Source organism: Eschscholzia californica, unplaced genomic scaffold, assembly GCF_041429995.1.
Source record: "Eschscholzia californica isolate CP2 unplaced genomic scaffold, dmEscCali1.0.p SCAF_1, whole genome shotgun sequence".
Classification (NCBI taxonomy): Eukaryota; Viridiplantae; Streptophyta; class Magnoliopsida; order Ranunculales; family Papaveraceae; genus Eschscholzia; species Eschscholzia californica.
This window is the reverse complement of record NW_028238198.1, coordinates 28,450,795-28,476,685: the sequence shown is the minus strand read 5'-3', so window position 1 is coordinate 28,476,685 and position 25,891 is coordinate 28,450,795. Positions and strand designations below refer to the sequence as shown.

At 37.4% G+C, this 25,891-nt stretch overlaps 1 protein-coding gene across 1 annotated transcript; it reads left to right on the top strand.

The window, feature by feature from the left end:
• Window positions 1–5,089: 5,089 nt before the first annotated feature.
• On the top strand, window positions 5,090–7,061 carry LOC147565778 (uncharacterized). Its single transcript, XM_086652279.1, has 4 exons — window positions 5,090–5,495; window positions 5,607–6,059; window positions 6,443–6,554; window positions 6,643–7,061. Exons 1-4 carry the CDS (start codon window positions 5,354–5,356, stop codon window positions 6,806–6,808), a joined length of 873 nt encoding a protein of 290 aa, XP_086508405.1. The 5' UTR covers window positions 5,090–5,353; the 3' UTR covers window positions 6,809–7,061.
• The last annotated feature ends 18,830 nt before the right edge of the window (window positions 7,062–25,891 follow it).

The window sequence follows — 25,891 nt, the reverse complement described above, 5'->3', positions numbered from 1 at the left end:
GTAAAATCAAGAGACAGTGAGAGGGGGAAAGGGATTTAAATGATTTATATTCTCCCTTTTTTTTCTTCTTTAAACTAGGGAGCTGATTCCGTTTTGCCCTCATGTTTTGACCAACTTGCTGAAATGACCCCCATGTTTTGACTAACTTCTATAATAGCCCCTCAAGTTACTATTTTGTTATACTTTTTCCTTCTTTTGTTAGTGATTATATCAATTTTACCTTTATGTATTTTTAATATTACGAAGGATTTGGTAAAATTGGTATGCGGGAAAATGAGAGATTTGGTTTTTTTTTCACCCTTTCTCCTTTTTCTTCCTCGTGTCTGACCTTTTCTTTTATCTCATCTTTCTCTAGGAGAAGACGAGTGTCATTTGCAGGGAGGGACTAGTTCTTTGTTGGTGAGTCCCATTATCGTTTTCACTCTCTCTATCCTTCTTCAAACTACTATCTACTTTATTCCATATAGAAAATTATCAAAACTTGTAGATTAGGTGTAATAATCTGTGAAATCCACACACATTTTTATAATACCAACATGTTAGATTTACTTTAACTTTAATCTTGCCCAGACTAGCGGTAAATCCTGATTCCGCCCCCGATCGTGAAAGTCTTGTAGGTATAATTATATCAGGAAACTATGGCGAATAACCAATGTAAATTCTTCTAAATTAAAAAGAAAAGTTATAGTTCGTCTGGTTAAAAGCTTATATTTTGATTGGTTAAAAATTTGAATGTTTGTATTTTGTTAAGTTAAAAACTTAATATTTTTTGTGACCTTCTTGCAAATTGTTGAAAAACTATTGCAAGCCTCTTGCAAGATATTGTCAACCTCTTTAAAGATGTTGTAAATTACGAAATTAACTAGCGAGTTGAAGACTAAAGAAATTGAATGATCATTTTTCAACAAAACAAAAAATATAGAACGAGTTTTGACCAAATTTCTCAAAATATTGTAGGATACTTTTTAGTAAGGCATTTTGTAGGGTTTACTACTTTTATTTGTTACACATCGGGATGCCAATTTTGTTGTTTACCACGGCCGTACAAATATGCTACCATTATGCTCATTTGGATTCGTGACGCCAATCTTGTTGTTTGTTACTAATATGCTACTGTTATGCTCATCTTGAGTGAGTGAGTGAGTGAGGGTTAATATGATTTTTGTTTTAGCAAGGAGGTGAAACTAAAAGAGGAGTAGCGGACAAGAGTTCAAATGATAAAAGAAAAAAAAAAAGCATTCCAAAGCAATCAATCACATTGTTAATTTAAATGTGTCATAATCATTTATTTTATTTTTTTTGTTGAACTAATGTGTCATAATCATTTGAATTGAAGAATGACCTTGTTGCTAAAGCAATCATTGAATTAAAGTATAATACGACCAACCAATATGTTAATTCTTGTGGAGAGTGATAACCAAACAATTTGGAGATAAACGATGTGAAACTAAAAGTAACCTAATTAACTTGTTCAGGAATATGAAGATAAACGATGTGAAAGTAAAAGTAGATACACCAAGATTATTTAACGTGACAAAAAACCCCTCCAAGATAGAAGGTAAAAAACCACGGGACCTAGTCCAGAAATCTTTCACTATAATTAAATAATGGGTTACACAATTCTTCAAGATGTGTAGAAACACTCTTGCACAACTCTTCACCAAACCTATGGTGGATAAACTGAACAAAGAAACAAAGAAAAAACAAATCTCTTACTCCTTAGGTTTTGAACAAATCCTAGATTACTAAAGGTTGAAGAAGATAACCACAAACTAAATTGCTTCACAAGATTAATAATCTTCTTTTCTTCAAACCAATATTCTGCTCTTTCAATCTCTCTTGAAAGAACCACTTCAGAAATCTCTCTTTCTCTGACTTCTCTTTGTTCTGGAAGTTGTTGTGTATAATCTCTTCCCTTTCATTCCCTTTTATAATGATAAATAGGGAGGTTTACCAATAGAAATAGAAATTCCTTTTTAGGCTTGAAAAAATAGAAACTTCTATTTTTTCCCCAAACAAGGAATAAGGTAAATCCTATTCCAACTAGGAGTCCTTTTATTATAAGGAGGGAACCCAACAAACTCCCCCTCCCGACTTATTATAAGGAGTCCTTTTATCCTCTCCACAATAGTGCGGTTCATGCGTTCTGCTACACCATTTTGTTGTGGAGTTTTGGGAACTGTCTGTTCACGTCGAATACCATGGGTTTTGCAATACTCTTCAAACGACCCGATGTATTCTCCTCCATTGTCAGTGCGAATGCACTTCAATGATTTTCTTGTCTCCCGTTCTACCATGTTGTGGAAATTCTTGAAAACTGCAAGTACCTGATCTTTGGTCTTTATGGCATATGCCCAAACTTTTCTGGAAGCATCATCTATAAAAGTAACGAAATACAAAGCACCACCAAGTGTTTTGACCTTTAAAGGTCCACAAACGTCAGAATAAACAAGCTCCAAAACACTGGATTTTCTTTCAGATGCATTCCTTTGAAAGGATACTCTATGTTGCTTTCCTACTAAACAATGAGAGCAAGTGTTTAAATTTATACCTTTTACGTTCGGTGAGTCTTGTCGTTTATCAAGGATTTGAAGTCCTTTCTCGCTCATGTGCCCGAGTCTTCTATGCCAAAGATCAGTGGAAGAATCTTTTTCAACTGCATTCAATTCTCCTTTACACAGTTTTACTTGAGTCCTGTATAAAGTACAACACTTCTTCCCTCTTGCTATCACCATTGACCCTTTTGTGAGCTTCCACTTTCCATCACCAAAGTGACTGTGGTACCCTTCATCATCTAATACTCCGGTAGAGATTAGGTTATATCGAAGATCTGGTATATGCCTCACATTCTTAAGAATACAAGTACTCCATGTGCTTGTCTCGATTTTCACTTCTCCAATTCCTATGATTTTTGAGAAACCTAAGTTTCCCATTCTGACTTTGTCAAGGTCACCAGTTCTGTAAGATCTAAAGAAATCCTTACATGGAGTAGCATGATACGAAGCACCTGAGTCAACCAACCATGTTGTTTCTAGTTCTGACTCAGTCATACTTAAGCAAGTCTCTCCACAACCTGAGAGTAAGATAATGTCATCACCTGATGCAACTGCCGCAACATTATCTTGTTTTTCATCATCCTTTTTATTTTCCTTCTTTGGTTTCCTGCAATCACTCTTGTAATGACCCATTTTTCCACAACCAAAACATCTAACTTCTTTCTTTGGTTTTGATCTCCCCCTTGACTTATCACGGTTATGAGGTTTTCTACTTTTACCTCTCCCCCGTCTTTCTGTAACAAGTGCCTCTGAATGAGACTCGTCTGACGATGATTTCCTTCTTGTTTCTTCATTCAACAAACTACCAGTTACGTGATTCATACGCATTATGCCATCAGGAGCAGAATTGCTAAGAGACACCACCAATGTCTCCCAACTATCTGGTAAAGAATTTAGAAGAAGTAAGGCCTGCAACTCATCATCCAAAACTAACTTCATTGCAGAAAGCTGGTTTACTAGACTTTTCATCTCATTCAAGTGTTGAGCAATTGAGGTTCCTTCTTTATATTGTAATTTTCCTAGCTTTCTGAACAAGTAAGCCTTTTTGGCAGCTGTCTTCTGATCATACAATTCTTCTAATTTCCTCCATAGACTAAAAGCGGAAGTCTTCGTCGATACATGATGAAAAACACTGGGTTCTATCCATTGTCGAATAAATCTAACAACCTTACGATCTAATACCTTCCAGTCTTCTTCATCTATCTTCATCGGTTTTGTACCGTGATTTTCAATGGATGCAGCTAGGTCTTTGCAGTATAACAAATCTTCCATTTTTGTTTTCCACATCAAGTAGTTTTCTCCATCTAAACTAATCATTCGATTAGTATACACTTCCATATTTCTGAACAGTAAATCCAACCTTAGCTCTGATACCACTTGTTAGGAAAAATAACCTAATTAACTTGTTCAGGAATATGAAGATAAACGATGTGAAAGTAGAAGTACAGACACCAAGATTATTTAACGTGGCAAAAAACCCCTCCAAGATAGAAGGTAAAAAACCACGGGACCTAGTCCAGAAATCTTTCACTATAATTAAATAATGGGTTACACAATTTTTCAAGATGTGTAGAAACACTCTTGGACAACTCTTCACCAAACCTATGGTGGATAAACTGAACAAAGAAACAAAGAAAAAAAATCTCTTACTCCTTAGGATTTGAACAAATCCTAGATTACTAAAGGTTGCAGAAGATAACCACAAACTAAATTGCTTCACAAGATTAATAATCTTCTTTTCTTCAAACCAATATTCTGCTCTTTAATCTCTCTTGAAAGAACCACTTCAGAAATCTCTCTTTCTCTAACTTCTCTTTGTTCTGGAAGTTGTTGTGTATAATCTCTTCCCTTTCATTCCCTTTTATAATGATAAATAGGGAGGTTTACCAATAGAAATAGGAATTCCTTTTTAGGCTTGAAAAAATAGAAACTTCTATTTTTTCTCCAAACAAGGAATAAGGGAAATTCTATTCCAACTAGGAGTCCTTTTATTATAAGGAGGGATCCCAACACTTGTTGCTAAAGCAATCATTGAATTAAAGTATAATACGACCAACCAATATATTAATTCTTTTGGAGAGTGATAACCAAACAATTTTATTGCATAATATTATTATGTCAGAAATAAAAAATAATTTTTTAAAGATTTAGTCATAAATAGTAAAAAAATGCCTGCATTAGGCATAGGATTCCGACAGAATAGAATTTTAGTGTAGTTATTGTATGATAAAGGCATGCATGTGAAGTCATTTAAGACTGCCAACCTTCATTGAAGCTAGTTTGCCTACAACCCTAAGTCTTAATCAAGATAGGATAGCAACAGAGGCCCCAATGATAGGAGTGGGACCAACCAAGTTGAAGATTCAATTTGTGACTCGTCTCTTTTTCTCTCCATTTATCCTCCTTATCACACATATATACATATATATATAATTGATGAATAAACAGAATGACATGATAATGACTCTACAACCACAACTTTTTAGGATCTTTTCATCATCATTTTTATAAGATGTACATATAACATATAGGTCAAGAGATGATTGATAGAATAAGAGACCAATGATCTGTCATTATAAATCAACTTTATGATACCATTAACTTCTAGATAGGGGAAGCTTGATGTGATAGAGTTTACTTGTATTATAAGGACTAGAGAGAAATGAAACCCTATATAATGAGGATGAGTGGGAACTAACCCTTCCAACAAGCCATTCTACATATATATATATATATATATATATATATATATATATATGAGAACCACCATCTAATTTATCACCAAGCTACCAGCGAAAATGAGGAATATGGCAAGCGGCAGTGGAGCCTCCCCTAAAGGCATAGCTGCAATTGTTGGTGTCGGACCAAAGTTAGGTCGTTCCATTGCTCGAAAATTCGCCCACGAAGGCTACACCGTCGCTATTCTTTCCCGCGACTTAGGTAATATATCTATGTGGATCTCTATCTATCTATCTATCTATCTATCTATTTATCTATCTGTTTGTTCATGTCTATCTGTTTGTCCCTCTAAATGTACGCGTATGGATGTAGGGAGACTGTCAAGACTTGCAGAAGAGATAGCAAGAGAAGAGAAAGCCCAAGTGTTTGCTATCAGAATCGATTGCTCGGATTCAAAAAGTATTAGAGAAGCATTTGAAGGGGTTTTATCTTTAGGTTTTGTGGAAATCCTTGTTTATAATGCTCACCATCGTCCACCGCCACCACCACCACCACCATTAATCTCTTTATTACCACAGCCATCTCCAGATTCAACATCATCCTTATCTTCATTTAGTTGTACATCAAATACACAAGTAGTATATCCAAGGAACTTCATGGAGATTAAGATAGATTCATTTGAGAAATCAGTAGCAGTATCAACATTGGGTGCTCTTCAATGTGCACAAAAAGTAGTACCAAGCATGTTAGAGAGAGGAAGAGGGACTATTCTTTTCACTGGCTGCTCTGCTTCTCTCAATGGCATTCCTGGTTTTGCAGAATTATGTAAGCTTATTACTTCCCCCCACCCCCTTTTAACTATTCTATTTTATTTTTCTACTATCTTCCATCTTTTCGGCTAAATTAGTCAAAGGTTTTCATTAAGCTCCTTAACAATCATTTTCTATAATAATTGGTAGAAAATAAGACATAAAATCTAACCTTCCTCGTTAGAACCATCCACCCTCAGCAAACTCGTATCATTGTTGATCTGCTTCTATTGATTTCAATAATTCTAACTTCCAAAAAAAAAAGAATTTATATCTTAACATGTGTCCTAGAAAACGTTTTAAGAAACTTTGTATACTTTTAACAACTTAAAATTGCAACTATTGGATTGAATCTCACAAGATTTCACCTAGAATTCATGTGGTCGTAAATGTATGCAGGCTGTGGGAAATTTGCCCTAAGAGCTCTGTCGCAATGCCTGGCTAGAGAGATCCAACCACTTGGTATTCATGTGGCTCACGTTATCATCGATGGTATCGTCGGCACACCAAGGTAATTTCTAGTTCGATTAACATTTCCATCAAATATATTAACAAAGCGAAAATAAATTCTCGTATTGTGATGTGATGGATGGTTGTAGATTGTCGTCTTTGAGATCAATTGTTGGGGAACAACAAGGAGAAGGAGCTAGTTCAACAATGGACCCAGACGCGTTGGCTCAGACATATTGGTATTTACATGTTCAGGATCGGACAGCTTGGACCCAAGAGATTGATCTTCGATCTTCCAACCAAATTTATTTCTAGCAATGGTGAATCTTAAAATAATTACTAATGGATCTAGAAATAATGAATTATGTCTTAGATAATTAATTGTTTAAAAAAAAATTACCAAACAATGTAAGCCTGTGTGGGGATTGTCTTCCAGGATTTTCCTCTTCATTTTACCGTCTATTATTTTGATCTAAATATATGACCAAAATGGTTATGTATAGGTATGGGATTTCTACACCTATATTTGTAATTTCATTATTTATTTGTAACTAGTGTTTGGCTTTAATTAATCCTCTAAATTAGATGAGATAAATTTTGATAGTAACCTGCTTCTACCGAAGTTCGGGGTGTCCAACCACTGCACTAAAGAGTGGTCCTATTCAACTTTATTCTTATGATTTAGTATATTATACATTATGATTTTACGTTATCTGAATTGAAATTACATGGATTAAAACTAAACTTTCAAAACCATGATGGCTACTCGATCCCTTTTTATATGTCAATATATAAATTACATGGAATAACTTAAGAGTTTATTCTTCATCAAAAAAAAACTTAAGAGTTTATATCTTCATAATTAATAAACCATTACAGACCTAGATCACGTACCATATGTTAATAAAAAGTACAATTAGATTCTTTTGTTTTGTAAATTTAAAATAAAATGTTTACAACCAATATGTAAGAGATCAGGTAACATATTTATTTCTTTATTATTGCTCAAAAGAAAAACATTTATTTAATAAATGTGAGCTTAAATACGAATACAAGGAGAGAGAAGTTGGATGGATTTTAGCAGAAGATCGTGTAGTGATTGAGGACACAAAATTGGAGGGTAGGACATTGTACAATTAGTAGTGTACTTGTCACATGAATGTCACGTCTTTTTCTATGGGTAAAGACTAGACGAACGAAAAAAAACTAGTTAGAACTCTTTAGGTTATCCTACAAATAGATCCAATAATTAAGATTTGGCAACCCATATTGATGTAAATGGAGCAGAAGTTAATTAAGACTATATGAATAATCTTCAAAACTGAATAATAAGGACAAACTTGACTCTTTTAATAGAGTTTTGGACACTTCTAGACAAACACAAACTGGGAAAGAAATAATTACTAAACTCTAGTTTCTGGATTGTTACTAATCCTAGTTTAAAAACAAATAAAATACTTAATGGAAATTTCTAATTTCTAGACCTGTGTGAGATCTCTCGGTCGAGAGGCCCATCATCTTGGTCGAGAGGTCCACTATAATCTGCATCGACCTCCCCTTCTCTCAAGAGGTTCATCCCGAGCCGTTTCTATAAAGAAAAGCTAGATGTTACAGCATACGAAGAAATTACCAAGGTGGCCCTTAGTTCCCACATTACATGAAATGTGCATGAAATTTGAAGAAGACAAATATGGATCAATCCACCAAATGTAATTAAAAACCTATAATGGGAAGATTCACGTCAAATAAATAGTAGTGAATAAACATCCAATAAATATGTACATCTCTCGTCATCTTGTAACTGGAATGAGAAGATTGCAAATACTACCTTCTTCATTATTGGAAAAACAACAAAATACGTTGTTTTCCAATCTAGTATGTATTTTGGCCTCGTTTCTTCTAATAACGACTTGAAATACCATATCAAGCTTCCGACCATCATGAGAAGAAGTGAATTGTAGAGTGAGAGAACTAGGGTTTTACATTTCGAAGAGTAAAACAATTAGGGATTACAAGGAATCTTATATGGTCAACTTAAGTCAATAGTCAAGATGGAGTTAACAGGATGGAGTCAACGAATGCAGCCCATTTCAGCCCAGCTCGGCCACATCTCAGATATGCTAAGAGCACTCACCAACTGTTAAAGAAAAGTTAGTTTAAGTTAGTTAACAAACAAACTATTCTTTCAATTCTGTTTTCTGTTTCTAGTAACAAACTTTTCTGTTACTTTCTTTTCCTTTCTATCTCTATAAATAAATGTTGCAAACAATGAGAAGATAATTGGATATAAAATTTTAGAGTTCATGAAAACTTACATGGTATCAGATTCAGCTAGATCCATCAAGCTAGGGTTTTCATTGTGAACTCAACACCAATTGATCATTCTCGCAAAATCACCATCAAAATTCAGAGAAAGGTAGTTAATATTCAGAAAATTTCTAACATTTCAAGATGAAGATTATTAAAATTCATATGCAAATCAAAATATTTCAGAAGATACTTGTTCTTATCAAAGTTATTGATCAAAATTGAAGAAAACTAATACAAAAGTTCTTGTTACTTACTGTTTTTCTTGCAAAGTCTCCAACTTTCTTCAAATTCTTCCATGGAAGCATCAAATCAAGGTAACCTTCCACCTATTTCTGCTGTTACTAATTTCATAACTGAGAAGTTGGATGATTCGAATTATCTAATGTGGAAAGACCAAGTTGAGACCTTGCTTGGTACTTATGATCTACTAGGGTTTGTGACTGGTTTGACTTAGAAACCATCACAACTTAGGATCATTAATGGGGTTGAACAAATTAACCCTGATTTCTTGCTTTGGAGAAGTAGAGAGAGTTTTGTAAGGTCTTATTGTAAGAGGCAGTTTCTAAAAATTGAAGAGGAGGTTTAAGAGGCAGCAATAGGCAGTTTCCAAATTGGGATGGTTTCCAATTTTTTGGCTTATAATATATATAAATAGGGGTTGAGTGCTTTGTAATCATCAACACCAACATAAGCAACAACAACTCTTCTTTAGAGAGAGCTAAAGAGAGAGAGCAAGTGAGAGAGAAATTTTTTGTTCATAGTTTTGAGCGGTGTTTAATTTCTCGGTCGTCGAAGATTAGTATAGAAGGTTAATTCTATACGGTACCATCTTGGGACGAACTTGCGGATTGTGTTAGTCGTCTTCATCTATCCTTCAATAAAGATTTCTTGTTCGCCCGAGGACGTAGGCTTTAAAGCCGAACCTCGTTAAATTCTGTTTGCATATTTGATTTTGACTTAGCTTTTCGATTAATCTTCATAATCAGATCAATTTCTAGGATAGGTTCGATAGCTTCCGCGACTTTTAGTTATAACAATTGGTAATGGGATCAAGAAGTGGTACGGTCAAATCAGGGAAATATGAGATAGAGAAGTTCAATGGGAAAAACGATTTTTCTTATTGGCGGATGCAGATGAAGAATCTGTTAATCTCGCAGAAATTACACAAGACGTTGACGGGAAAGAAACCAGGAGATATGTCAGATGAGGATTGGGAGGAGTTAGATCTCGAAGCACGGGCTACCATTATGTTGTGTCTTGAGAGGGACGTGGCGTTCCTAGTAGACGGAGAAACAACGGCGGCGGGTGTGTGGTTAAAGCTAGAAAGCAGTTTCATGACGAAAACTTTAACGAATCGGGTCTACTTAAAATCCAAATTATTCACATGTAGAATGGAAGAGGGTTCTTCTATTCAGGAATATGTGAATAGGTTTGACAGGATTATCTCAGATTTGAAGGATATTGATGTTAAGGTTGAGGATGAGGACCAATCCCTCATATTGTTACTTTCATTGCCTAAATCCTATGAGAACCTTGTTCAAACTTTGATGCTTGTTGGTGATAGTCTAAGCATGGAAGAGACGAGAAATTCGCTATTAGCGGATGACCTTCGTAAGGTTGCTACTAGCAGTATGGCGTCGGGTGGAGTAGACAAAGAACAAGCACAAGGGTTGTTTGTAACGAGGGGGAGGAGTAATGAAAGGGGAAAGGGAAAGGGCGGGAAATCTAGATCCAAATCTAGAGGCTCTTTCAAGAAAACGTGCTTTAGTTGTGGTGAGCTTGGCCACTTTAAAGCGGTTTGTCCAAAGAGAAAGTTGAAGCAAAAGAACGAAGGCTACAAGGAGAAACAAGAGATGCAAGAGGCGGGATATGTGTCAGAAGAGGCGGATGAATGTTTCTCGGTGACAGAGGTGTCTGAGAAAATCTTCGATAAGTGGATGCTTGATTCAGGGGAGTCACACCATATGTGTCCAAATAGGGAGTTGTTTACTACCTATAGGAGTATAGATGGTGGTACAGTTATACTGGGTGATGATAGTATATGTAAAACTGTGGGACTCGGAACAATACGTATCAAGATGCACGATGGAGTGGTGAGAACATTGACGGACGTAAGACACATACCCGATTTGCGAAAAAATCTAATTTCCCTTGGTGTGTTGGAGCGGAACGGCTGTAAGATAATTATAGAGAATGGCTCCATAAAAGTCGTTAAGGGTTCTTTGGTGGTAATGAGAGGTACTCGTTACGGTAATTTATACAAACTTTTGGGGACAACAATTACTGGAGATGTAGCGGTAGGAATCAGTGGAAGGGATCCAACGGCTAGTACGAGGCTTTGGCATATGCGCCTTGGGCATATGTTAGAAAAGGGTCTATCTTTGATGTGCGGGAAAGGCTTGTTGAAGGACATGAAGAAGCCTTGCATGGAGTTTTGCGAGCATTGTGTGTTCGGGAAGGCACACAGGGTGACGTTCTCTACAAGCAAGCACAGGAGCAAAGAGGTGTTAGACTACGTACACACCGATGTCTGGGGACCGGCAAAGTTACCTTCCAAGGGTGGTTCCAGGTATTTTGTTACATTCGTTGATGATCATTCGAGATTTGTCTGGCTTTATTTTCTGAAGCATAAGAATGAGGTATTCAACACATTCCTGGTGTGGAAAGCAATGGTTGAGAACAAAACTGGTCGAAAGCTGAAGACGTTAAGGTCGGATAATGGGACCGAGTACACGGATGGGGCATTCAAGGAGTTTTGTAATCAGGAAGGCATTGTGAGGCATTGGACAGTAGTAAACACACCTCAACAGAATGGAGTCGCAGAGAGATTGAACCGTACACTACTTGAGAAGGCTAGATGTATGCGCTCCAATTCGGGATTAGGCGTAGAATGGTGGGCAGAATCTGTTGCTACAGCTTGTTATATTGTGAACAGGTCTCCACATTCTTCTTTAGATGGCGGCATACCTTACGAGGTGTGGTCAGGTGAACATGCAGATTACGGGAGACTTAAGGTTTTCGGTTGTACGGCCTATTACCATGTTAAAGGTAACAAACTTGACAATAGAGCAAAGAAGGCAATTTTCTTAAGATATGCTACTGGAGTCAAGGGTTATCGGCTATGGTGTACGGAAGACAAGAAGTTTGTAATCAGCAGAGATGTGGTGTTTGATGAGTCATCTATTGTAGCTATGGTGAAAGCTACGGTGCCTAGTTGTGGTGATGTTGGGTCTACTAAAGCTCAAGTAGTGGAAGTAGAAGCCGAAGACCAACGGGTTTCTAGGAATCATGATCAGGTGGAGCATCAGGATAATACTCAGGATGAGGAAATTGATGAACCCGATCATGAGGAGGTTCAAGGGGAAGGTACACAAGTTTTACAACAACAACAGCAGGATGTTTCGGTACACACTAGGCCGAAACGGTTATATAAGCCGGTACAGAGGTTAGGGTCAGACAAACCTCTTAGGCATTACGGGCAGGCAAATGTGGTTGGATATGCACTCTCGGTGGAAGACGACGAGCCGGTCACCTTCAAACAAGCTATTACCGCGGAGGAAAGAGAGAGTTGGTTGGTTGCTATGCAAGAAGAGATGGACTCTCTTCACAAGAACCAGACATGGGAGGTTGTCCCATTGCCCGAAGGTAAGTCTGTTATTGGTTGTAAATGGGTGTACAAGAAGAAAGAGGATTCTTCCGAGATCAAGGGTGCAAGGTATAAGGCAAGACTAGTGGCCAAGGGTTATGCACAGAAAGAAGGGGTCGACTACAATGAGATTTTCTCACCGGTCGTGAAACATACTTCTATTCGGGTGCTATTGAGTATTGTTGCTCATAGTGATCTTGAGCTGGAACAACTCGATGTTAAAACCGCCTTCTTGCACGGTGATTTGGAAGAAGAAATTTATATGGCTCAACCTGAGGGATACAAGGTTGAGGGTAAAGAAAATCAAGTATGTCGTTTGAGGAAGTCTCTTTATGGATTGAAACAATCCCCTCGCCAATGGTACAAACGATTTGATTTTTTCATGCTAAAGCATGGTTTTCGCAGAAGTGACTATGATTGTTGTGTATACATCAAGAAACTTCGCGAAGGTGACTTTATTTATCTCCTTTTGTATGTGGATGACATGCTAATTGCTTCTCGAAGCATGGTGGAGATGGATAAGTTGAAATCTCAACTCAGTCAAGAGTTTGAGATGAAAGACATGGGCGCTACAAAGAAGATACTGGGAATGGAGATTAAGAGAGAGCGGTCAAGTAAGAAACTTTACTTGAATCAGAAAGGTTACATCGAACGAGTAGTTTCTCGGTTCGGGATGCAGAATGCGAAGGCAGTGTCAACACCTTTGGCACCACACTTCAGGCTCTCGGGAAAACAATCTCCCACTACTACGGTGGAGAAGGATCAAATGGATCGTGTACCGTATGCTAGTGCAGTTGGCAGTTTGATGTACGCTATGGTGTGTACTCGTCCAGATATTTCACAAGCGGTCAGTGTGGTTAGTAGGTTTATGGCAAACCCAGGGAAGACACATTGGGAAGCTGTGAAGTGGGTCTTGAGGTACTTGAAGGGTACTGTTGATACGGGTTTGTGCTTTGGTGGAGACACATGTCAGGTAAGCGGTTATGTTGACTCGGATTATGCTGGCGATCTAGATAGAAGACGATCTACTACTGGTTATGTATTTAGGGTACATGGTGCTCCAGTTAGTTGGCGATCGATGTTACAATCTACAGTTGCGTTATCTACTACGGAGGCCGAGTATATGGCTATGGCCGAGGGTGTGAAGGAAGCATTGTGGTTGTGGGGTCTTCTGGATGATCTAGGGATTAAGCAGGAGTGCGTAGAGGTATGGTGTGACAGTCAAAGTGCGATCCACTTGGCGAAGAATCAGGTTCATCATGCTCGTACTAAGCATATCGATGTCAGGTATCACTTTGTACGAGATGTCATAGAGGAAGGTGATGTTTCTCTCATGAAGGTACACACAGATGAGAATCCCGCGGACATGTTGACTAAAGTGGTGACGTGTAGCAAGTTTCAGCATTATCTGGAATTGCTGCAAATCGGCTCGTGTTAAGTTACCCGAAAGGGCGTAATGGCGACAAGGTAATCTTTATGTGAAGGGTTGGTAGAACTACGGTAGGCTTGATCCTGTAAAAGGGTACGTAGGCAACCATGGTCATATGGTGCAGTCGGATGAAGCTACAAGTAAATATATCTTACAAGGAGTATCCTGGTGTTCGTCCAAAATTTGAAGTATATCAAATTGTGTACGAGGTGGAGAATTGTAAGAGGCAGTTTCTAAAAATTGAAGAGGAGGTTTAAGAGGCAACAATAGGCAGTTTCCAAATTGGGATGGTTTCCAATTTTTTGGCTCAATAGGCAGTTTCCAATTTTTTGGCTTATAATATATATAAATAGGGGTTGAGTGCTTTGTAATCATCAACACCAACACAAGCAACAACAACTCTTCTTTAGAGAGAGCTAAAGAGAGAGAGCAAGCGTGAGAGAAATTTTTCATAGTTTTTGAGCGGTGTTAAATTTCTCGGTTGTCGAAGATCTAGTATAGAAGGTTAAATTCTATACGGTACCATCTTGGGACGAACTTGCGGGTTGTGTGAGTCGTCTTCATCTATCCTTCAATAAAGATTTCTTGTTCGCCCGAGGACGTAGGCTTTAGGCCGAACCTCGTTAATTTCTGTTTGCATATTTAGATTTTGGCTTAGCTTTTCGATTAATCTTCATAGTCGGATCAATTTCTAGGTAGGTTCGATAGCTTCCGCGACTTTTAGTTATAACACTTATCTTAAGAGTACTCTCTCTAAATCAGTCTATTATGATACATATGGATTGAATTTTGCCAAAGAAATGTGGGATTGTATAAATCTTACTCATAATAAGGGACTTGAGTCAAAGAAGGACCAATTAAGAAGGAAATTACAGTCTATTAAGAAAGGTTCTGCTTCTATTACTACATATCTAAGAGAATTGAAAATGCTAGCAGATTCTCTCATTTCTGTTCATGATAGGACAAGTGAATTTGAGTTAGTTCGTATTGCTATTCAAGGCTTAAGTTCTGATTATGATCGGTTCACTATTGCATTAAGAGCAAATAATGAGCATCTCACTTTAGCACAACTCAAATCAAGACTCTGTATGCATGAACAATGGTTATTATCAAAAGAACAGGATCAAGAAGTGTATTATGTTAGAAGGACAAATCATTTAAACAAACCTTCTCCTTCTTACTATAGAAATCAATCTTACAATAGAAGAGATGGGTCATCATCTATTTCTAAGTCTTCTAGTAATGCTGATGTCAAACATAAAAATCAAAAGGCAGAAGACTTTGATTTCTCTACTATTCCCTGTGGCATATGCAAAAGATGGGGTCACTCAGCTGGAGTATGTTTTTTTAGGTATACACCAAATAAAACTCAATCTGGGTATCATACAGAGTCTCAACCTCAGCTAGAAGGATGTATTTCTGAGGTTAAGATTGAGTCTGTGGAACCACAATCTTATTTTTATGAGGATGAAGCACTACCAGAATGTAACAATGCTGTGACTTATGATTATGTTTGTGAAGATTGTCCTGATGATGTTTTCCATGAATGCCATACAGCTATTGTTGAAGATTGCATTGATAATAATGAGTTTCATGATTGTCTAACAGATGCCTTTTCTACTTATATTAGTCATGAGAAGTGTTATGTTGCTGAAAATAACATAAGTATAGAATCAAAAGATACTTCCTGCCCAGCAGACACAGGGGCAAGTAGTCATATGACTCATACCTCTCGTAATCTTTTATCTACTCTTCCATATCAAGGGACTAAAGCAGTGATGGTGGGTAGTGGCAATTTTATACCCATCACTAGTACTGGTTCATCAAAATTATGTACCTCTACTCATGATTTCAATCTCAACAAGGTACTTTGTGTTCCTAAATTGAAGAGAAATCTACTCTCTATTTTTAAATTCACTAAGGACAACTCATGTTCAGTTGAATTTATGCCATGGGGTTATCAAATTAAGGATATAGGCTCTAAGAAAGTGTTAGCTGTAGGACCTATGCAAAATAATCTTTATCTTATTGAAGTTCATGCAAATTCTCTTAAAAACAGATCAATTGAAGTATATGCAGCTCAAACAGTATGTTCTTATGATATTTGGCATACTAGACTTGGCCATTCTCATCATGGGGTTGTTAAGCAATTACATAGTGAGAATAAGATAGAAGTATCAAATATAAATGACAAAAAGTTTTGCAAATCTTGTGAATTAGGTAAGAGTAAATCTCTTCCTTTTGCAACCTCTTTATCCACAACTACTACACCTTTGCATCTTATTCACTGTGATATATGGGGTCCTGCACCCATCAATACCCCTAATGGTGCAAGGTATTACGTTCTCTTTCTAGATGATTTCAGCAAGTATAGTTGGATTTATGCCATGAAACTCAGATCAGATAGTTTGAAATGTTTTACTCATTTCAAGGCAACAAATGAGAATCTTTTACAGCAGAAAGTTGTTTATTTTCAATCTGATGGAGCACCAGAACTTAAACAAGGAGTTTTCAGGGCCTTCTTAGATTCAAATGGTATTATATTCAGGTGTTCTTGTCCATATACCCCTCAACAAAATGGCAAAGCTGAGAGGAAACATAGACACATCACTGAATTGGGTAACACTCTATCCTTTCATTCTTCTTTACCAAAGTTTTTGTGGTTTGATGCTTTTAATACAGCTGTGTACATCATCATCAATAGACTACCAACTCCCACTTTAAATGGTTTATCACCTTTTGAGAAACTATTTCATGTTTCTCCTGATTACACTTCTTTCAAGTCTTTTGGGTGTGCTTGTTACCCACATTTAGGGGAATTAAGACAAGATAAGCTCAGCCCAAAAAGTATTGAATGTGTCTTTCTTGGCTATAGCAATGAACATAAAGGATATAAGTGTTATGATCTTTTATCAAAGAGAGTTTATATTCCAGACATGTAGTTTTTTATGAAGGTAACTTTCCATATACCAACATCTCTCAACTACAGTCTAGTAGTGATCAGCATAGTGAGCAACCTATTTCACTTCCTCTACCTCCTATGCAAAATTCACTTCCTGTTTCCACTGAAATTGGGACATCTAGTTTTTTTACTAGCTCACCAGCAAGTTTTGTGGTTAGGGGTATGACTTCACAGGAGGAGGGCATTTCTAGTTTACCTACTAGTACACCAGCAACCTCAATGGTTCCAATACCCCCTCAACAGTCAGATCATATTATCACTAGAGGTAAAAATGGCATTCTCAAACCAAAACAGCTTCCAGCTGACTTTGTTGCTCATTTTACATCACCTCACAGTCTAAATGTAGCCTATTTGTCCCTTCTACAACTACCCACTGAACCAACCACTTACAAAAGAGGCATCAAAACATAATGAATGGGTTCAGGCTATGAATGATGAATACTTGGCTCTTCAAAATAATGAAACTTGGTCTCTAGTACCATATAATAGTTCCATGAATGTACTTGGGTGCAAATGGGTATTCAAATTAAAACAGAAAAGTGATGGGACTATAGAAAGGTACAAGGCAAGGCTTGTTGCCAAGGGTTTCCATCAAAAGGAGGGCATTGACTATGATGAGACTTTTAGCCCTGTTGTGAAGGCAAACACCATTAGAATTGTTCTGTCTATTGCTGTCACAAGGTTCTGGTCTATCAAACAGTTAGATGTTTCAAATGCTTTCCTTCATAGAACATTAACTGAATCAGTTTATATGATCCAGCCACCTGGTTTTGTTGAAAAAGGTAAAGAAAACCATGTGTGTTCATTACATAAGGCTCTCTATGGCCTCAAACAGGCTCCTAGGGCTTGGTTCACAAAATTTGCTTCTTTTCTATATGATTATGGGTTTCAGAAAAGTAGGTCTGATCAATCCATGTTTGTTCTTTATTCTAAAGAGGACACCATGATACTACTTTTATATGTTGATGACATAATCCTCACAGGAAGCTCACAGTCTATGATTTCTACTCTACTCTCTTATTTGAGTACAACCTTTAAGATGAAGGATTTGGGCATCTTATCTTACTTCTTGGGTATTGAGGTTACCTATGAACATCTTAATACTCATATGGTTTCATCTCAGACTAAGTATACTTTACAATTGTTGAGTAAGGCAAATCTCTTGGATTCTAAACCATCAAAGACTCCAGTAACAAGTGGTCAAAGGGTTTCTATCAATGATGGTGACTTACTTTCAAATCCCTAACAGAATATAGAAGCCTTGTTGGGGCTCTACAGTACCTAACACTCACAAGACCTGATATTTCCTTTGCTGTTAACTACACAACTCATTTTATGCATAAACCAACATCATCTCACTTGATGATTGTCAAGAAAATACTAAGGTATCTTAAAGGGTCTATAGGGTTTGGTATTCGTATTGTTCCCAGTGATCTTACTAGTATTACTGCTTACTCAGATTCTGATTGGGCTGGATGCCCAGACTCTTGCAAATCTACTGGGGGTTTTTGTCTTTTTCTCGGTTCAAACTTAGTCTCTTGGAGTTCTAAGAAACAAGCTACAGTAGCAAAATCATCTACAGAGGCTGAATACAAAGCATTATCTACTATGGCAACAGAGGTTATTTGGATCTCATACCTGTTGGACGAACTCCATTGCTCTGTGAAGAAACCCTTTACACTCTTCTGTGATAATATCAGTGCTAAGTACCTTGCCTCAAATCCGGTTTTCCATGCGAGGACGAAACATATTGAAGTGGATTTCCACTATGTTCGTGACTTGGTCTTGAATGGATCTGTTACCATTCTTCATATTCCCACTCAAGAACAGCTAGCAGATATATTCACGAAAGGTTTACCTCTCGATCTCTTTCAGTCTCTTCGAAGCAAACTGATGCTTCATCGTCTCTCTTCATCATCGGTTTGAGGGGGGCTGGAAGAACTAGGGTTTTACATTTCGAAGAGTAAAGCAATTAGGGATTACAAGGAATCTTATATGGTCAACTTAAGTCAATAGTCAAGATGGAGTTAACAGGATGGAGTCAACGAATGCAGCCCATTTCAGCCCAGCTTGGTCACATCTCAGATATGCTAAGAGCACTCACCAACTGTTAAAGAAAAGTTAGTTTAAGTTAGTTAACAAACTAAATTTTTTTTCAATTCTGTTTTCTGTTTCTAGTAACAAACTTTTCTGGTACTTTCTTTTCCTTTCTATCTCTATAAATAAATGTTGTAAACAATGAGAAGATAATTGGATATAAAATTTTAGAGTTCATGAAAACTTACATAGAGAATGATAAAAACAAACGAATCACATGGTTTCCAAACGAAGTTACGAGAAAACCATATTTCTTTGCCGGGTAAAGAATAATAACAAGAAAGTAACTTTAAGGATGGATATAGACAGCAAAACCAACATAATTTTTTTGTCCACATGTACTTCAGTACTTGTCCACGAAATGGGTTGAAATTGTGGATCTTATCTAGCATTTCTGATCCATGAATGTGATGTATCCATTACCACCAATGGATACACCCTTTCACCTTCGCAAATGTTGTAAAAATCTTATATAAGCCCAACTTGAAATGGGTGAAACTGATCTAAATCAAGCTCATTGGTAAAAATATTTACTATTGATCAGAGGAGCAATATGAGTCGTCTGAATAAGATCAGATTCAAATTTCTACGAACAAAGTGACAGTGAAATTTGGTATGTAAAGTTTGTTCGTGAAAAAATAAATTAGCCACAATGTGCAATGTTGTCATTTAATCGCAATAAACGTGAAATGGTTAATGAATTGGATTGTGTAGGTCCAAATATAGATATTTCAGCCATTGAAGTCCTACACTGAGAGAAACAAGGTGTGTGGTATTCTGCTTCGACAGAGGAACGAGAAATAGTCGGTTTGTTTTTAGATTTTAAAAGTCGCACCTAATATAGTGAAGTAGTCTGCCGTAGAACGTCGAGTAATAGGAAATCTAAAATTGTTAGAAAGCTTCTAATATAGTGAAGTAGTCTGTCGTAAAACGTCGAGTAATAGGAAATCTAAAATTGTTAGAAAGCTTCAATGAAAGGAGAATATGTAGTCCATGGTACCTTTCAATCATGTGGTCTTAAAATTTGTGGAAATGGATGTAATTCCAACATTTAGAAAGACGTTAACACAATACTCGTCCATGATGCAGGCTCAAAACTTGTATGTACATCAACACTCAAAATCCAGTAAAATTCTTATCAAAGCTAAATGGAGTCTAGTAGCATAAAAAACATCCAACTAAACACCGATACCCCTCCACTTTCTCACGATTTGTAAAATTTGGACTTCTACAATTTCTGACGAACTTGAGTACACTTAAGTTTTATACTCCAAATGTACCCTCTCCAGCAATGGATAATTCCCCTACTTCATTAGTCGAGGGATAGTGTCTAATTTTCTTTCGGGTTTCCTCCTTCCGCTTTCTCTCACTCCTTGTTGGAGAGACACAGCCAGTCATGGATAAAATTAAGTCGAAGAAAGAAAAAACACATTAAGCACAGATACGAAAATGTTAGAAAGGTTGTGATTCTTAGACACTCAATTGTAACTAAAGTCGAATATCGAATAACACGAAGATGAACAACTTTTCAGATATATTTACACTTAGAGATGAATTACTTACAACTTCTTCTCTCAGAATAAGGAGATAACAATTATGAACAACCTCTCTCTTTACCAAAGGAAAGACAAGTATTTAGAAGAAACAAAACTCTCTTTCTTATACTAACTCACTTTCTCTTCACTTGGCTTGCTTATGAGATGGAATAGGTGGGATGATTTTGAATTGAAGTTCTTCATCTCCTTTTATAGTGTTGAATTAGAAACATGGTGATGACACCTCAACAAATGAGGTGTCCCATAAGCTCATGGTGTCCTCTTGAGAGATGGACACTTCAAAAGATAAGAGACTTGTCACCTAGGTTAGGTGTCTCACTAACCATGGGTGTCTCATGTTGTTTGACACCTCACATAGATAGTTGACACCACAAGCTTGTTGATGCCACCTCAAGCTTCAAACAAAGTATCTTTACATTCCTAACATTCCACTTAAAGTTACTTTTGTTTGTAACTTCTCCATCCTATCTACTTTGCTCTTATGCTGCTTACATTTTCTGCTAGGCCGATGGAGGATCGACACCATATAAACTTGTTACTGTGTACTGGCTTTGTCAATATATCTGCTAGGTTCTCTTCTGTATGGATTTTCTCCATACTAATGCTTCCTTCTTCCACCTTCTCACGAACAAAGTAATATTGAACTCGTATGTGTTTCATCCTCGAGTGAAATGTTGGATTCTTTGCCAAGTGCAAAGCGCACTGACTATCACAAAAAAAAATTACCTTTTCTTGTTTGTGTCCAAGCTCCTCCAATAACATTTGCAACCAGATTGCCTCTTTGCTAGATTGTGTAGTTGCCACGTATTCTGCTTCCGTGGTAGAAGTAGCCACGATAGACTGCAGTTTCGAAACCCAACTTACTGCTCCTCTAGCAAGAGTAAACACATACCCTGTGGTGGATTTGTTTTTATCAAGAACACCTGCATAATCCAAATCAACATAGCCTTTAACAAGAAAGTCTTGTCCTCCATAACATAATGCAGCATTTGAGGTACCCTTGAGATATCTCAGGATCCTCTTCACCGTATTCCAATGCTCTCTACCGGGATTTGCCATGTACCGACTAACCGCTTCCACTGCTTGTGCAATGTCTGGTCTTGTACATACCATGGAAAACATTAGGCTACCCACTGCCGATGCATACGGTACTCGAGACATCTCCATCTTCTCTGCTTCACTGCTAGGACACATACTTGAAGATAACTTGAAATTAATAGGAAAGAGGGTAGAGATTAACTTACTATCTTGCATATTGAAGCGTCGCAAGATTTTCTTCAAGTAGTTTTCTTGAGAAAGCCAAATCTTCCTATTACTCCTGTCTCAGTGAATTTGCATCCCTAAAATCTTGTTTGCGGGTCCCAAGTCCTTCATTTCAAACTCCTTAGCCATTTGAGCCTTCAAATTTTCAATACGATCTTTGTTGGGGCCTGCAACCAACATGTCATCTACATACAACAACAAAATTATGAAATCACCATCACCAAATCTCTTGTCGTAAGTACAAGGATCTGCATTAAGTCTGTTGTATCCTAGGCTCGTAATGAAGGAATCAAATCTCTTATACCAACATCTCGGCGCCTGTTTGAGAACGTATAGAGATTTGTTCAACCTGCAAATCAAGTTCTCTTTTTCTTCAAAACCTTCTGGTTTGAGCATATAAATTTCTTATTCAAGTTCTCCATGAAGAAATGCAGTTTTCACATCTAACTGCTCCAAGTACAAGTCATATGTAGCACACATCACCAGGACTACCAGAACTATTGTAAGTCGTACAACAGGTGAGAATATTTCGTTGAAGTCAATACCTTCTTTCTGAGCGAACCCTTTCACTACTAGTCTAGCACGATACTGCTCCACTTGGTCATTGCTATCTCGTTTGATCTTAAAGACTCATTTATTTCCGATAGCTTTCCTTCCATGTGGTAGATGAACAAGATCCCATGTATTATTTTTATGGAGAGCTTCTATTTCTTCTTGCATTGCTACCATCCATAGAGAAGCTTCTTGACCTTTTATAGCCTCATGATAAGTTGAAGGTTCTCCATCTTCTGTAAAATAATCCGAGTGCCAAGCTGGTTCTCCCCGCTCCCGAGTTGACTGTCGAATTAGTGGAGTTTCAGTCTCAGCTTCTTCTTGTTCTTCGTGCTCTAGTTCTACTTCAGAAGAATCTTGATCTTCTTTTTCATTTCTAACATGAAATGTACTAATCTCTGGTTTCTCCTTTGAAGTGCCATCATTTGCATGTACTTTTTCTTCTGTAAATATCACATCCCTGTTGATTATCACCTTGTGGGCAGTAGGATCCCACAGGCGGTACCCCTTCACACCATCAACATACCCTAAGAAAATACATCTTCCAGATTTCGAATCTAGCTTTGATGTTTCTTGGGTGTTGTACATCACGTACACTGGACTTCCAAACATATGTAAGCGAGAATAATCAGCTGGTTTACCTGTCCACATTTGCATTGGTGTATTTAGATCAATTGCGGTTGATGGAGACCGATTGATCACATAGCACGCGGTCTTGACTGCTTCCGCCCAAAAAGATTTTGCCATTCCTGCAGCTCTCAACATTGCTCTTGTTCTTTCTAACAAGGTTCTGTTCATTCGCTCTGCTACTCCGTTTTGCTGTGGAGTGTACGCCACTGTGAACTGCCTTTTGATGCCTTCTTCTTGACAAAAGGTATCAAACTCAATACCAGTATATTCTCCTCCATTGTATGACCTTAGACACTTGATCTTCTTCTCAGATTCAAGCTCTATTTGCGCTTTGAAATTTTTGAAAATTGGAAATACATCTGCCTTCCTCTTGATTGGAAACACCCAACATCTCCTAAAGTAATCATCAATAAAAGATACAAAGTATCTTGCACCTCCTAGGGATATAACTGGTGATTGCCATACATCAGAGTGAACAAGTTCTAAGAAAGTCTTGCTTCTAGCATTTGAACTACTGAACTTCAATCTCTGCTTACTAGTAACACAATGCTCACAAAATGGTAAGGAAACCTTTTTGAGCCCTGAAAGAAGGTTTTGTTCGACGAGGATCTTCATACCTTGTTCTGATATGTGACCGAGTTTTTGGTGCCAAAGATTTGTTGATTCTTCTATCGAACTTGTTGATGCTACTGACACTTCTCCTTCTTGTTGTGTTTCTCCTTCAAGCATGTACATATTAGCAGTTATCTTTTCCGCTTTCATGATCACAAGCGCACCTTTGATCACCTTCATTTTCCCACCTTCAATATGGGTTTTACATCCGAGACTATCTAATTGTCCTAAAGACAATAGATTTTTCTTTAAACCTTTAACATGTCGTACCTCCTGGATAGTGCGAACGGTACCATCGAACATCTTCAACTTGATGCTCCCAATGCCAGCAATCTCCACAACATGATAATCTCCCATGTACACAGATCCTCCAGAGGTGGGTTCGTATTGATGGAACCATTCTCTCTGAGGGGTCATATGCCATGTGGCTCCTGAGTCCATTAGCCAAACTTCAGCAAAATTTCTTCTGCCTTCATGAATTGTTGTATAAAATTTCGCCTTCATCCGAGGTACCTGCTACACAACCCTGAGCATTTGACAACTCAGGACTTTTTCCTTCTTTCTTTTTGAAATTCCAACACTCCCTTTTGTAATGCCCTTTCTTTCCACAATAGTGACACTTCACATTCTTCTTACTCCTTGATTTTGATCTACTCTGCTTTTGACTACCACTTGAGCCACGTTCCATTGATCGCCCTCTCATCATCGTCAAAGCTTCAACATGTTGTGAGCTTTCTTGTCTATCTTCTTTGTTTTTGCGCCGATTTTCTTCTTCAAGAACTGCAGCAGCAATATCATCAAAGGACAGAACTTCTATATTGGTGGTAATATTGATGATGAGTTGATCATATGAATCCGGTAGACTTTGAAGTAGAATTTCCCCACGTTCAACCGTGTCCATGTTATGCCCCATTGATGTAAGTTGAGAGAATAGAGTATTAAGGGCGTTGATGTGGTTTGTTACCGTTGTCGACTCCATCATTCTAAGAGTGTAGAGTCTCTCTTCAAGAAGATTTTGTTGTGTAGTGATTTAGTCTCGTACAACTTTGTCAAAGTATCTCATATTTCTTTTGCTGACGTCTTCTCAGCTACACTTGATAATACTCCATCGGCTAGTGCTAGTTGTAGATTTGCAATAGCATTGCCATCTATCTCGTTCCACTTAGCGTCATCAAGCATATCAACCCGCCTATCTTCAATTGCCGCCAGACAATTATCTTTTCTCGAAATTGCCTTCATCTTCATTTTCCATAATGAGAAATTATTCCCATTGAATTTTTCTATATCGTACTTTGCCGCCATTATTTTGGTGTCTTCTTCCACTAACCAAACCGATAAGAACCTAGGCTCTGATACCACTGTTAGAAAGGTTGTGATTTTTAGACACTCAATTGCAACTAAAGTCGAATATCGAATAACACGAAGATGAACAACTTTTCAGATAGATTTACACTTAGAAATGAATTACTTACAACTTCTTTTCTCTGAATAAGGAGATAACAATTATGAACAACCTCTCTCTCTACCTAAGGAAAGACAAGTATTTAGAAAAAACTAAACTCTCTTTCTAATACTAACTCACTTTCTCTTTATTTGGCTTGCTTATGAGATGGAATGGGTGGGATGAGAATGAGATGATTTTGAATTGAAGTTCTTCATCTCCTTTTATAGTGTTGAAGGAGAAACATGGTGATGACACCTCAACAAATGAGGTGTCCCACAAGCTCATGGTGTCCTCTTGAGAGATGGACACTTCAAAAAATAAGAGACTTGTCACCTAGGTTAGGTGTCTCACTAACCATGGGTGTCTCATGTTGTTTGACACCACATAGATAGTTGACACCACAAGCTTGTTGATGCCACCTCAAGCTTCAAACAAAGTATCTTTACATTCCTAACAGAAAACACTTAATAAAAAAATATTATGATCAAAAGAAATGGAAAAAAACACGAAGTGTATAGAATTGATAAGGCAAACTCGATTTCTATTTATCCTATTCGGTGGAATCGTGTCGAACTTTGTTGAGGAATGCAACATGAGGCCACCGATTTTAATTCTAGTTATAAAGTGAAATTATTGGAGTTAAAATTGGTGGGTTCGTTTTGAATTCCTGCACCGATTTCAACAAGATCCAAATCGATTTGAGCTCCAATAAACTCACTTAACTTAATGGAGCTCAAAAACAGTGAAAAAATTTCAGCCTAGAAACTATATATTGACCATATCCTTGAATGCCCATACATAGCTTCTCCAACAATAGGTAATGTTATTTCCATGAAAAAAGGGTTAAAGAACCATTGTACCTGTCACACTTTCAACTAAGACACTAAAGAAATAAAA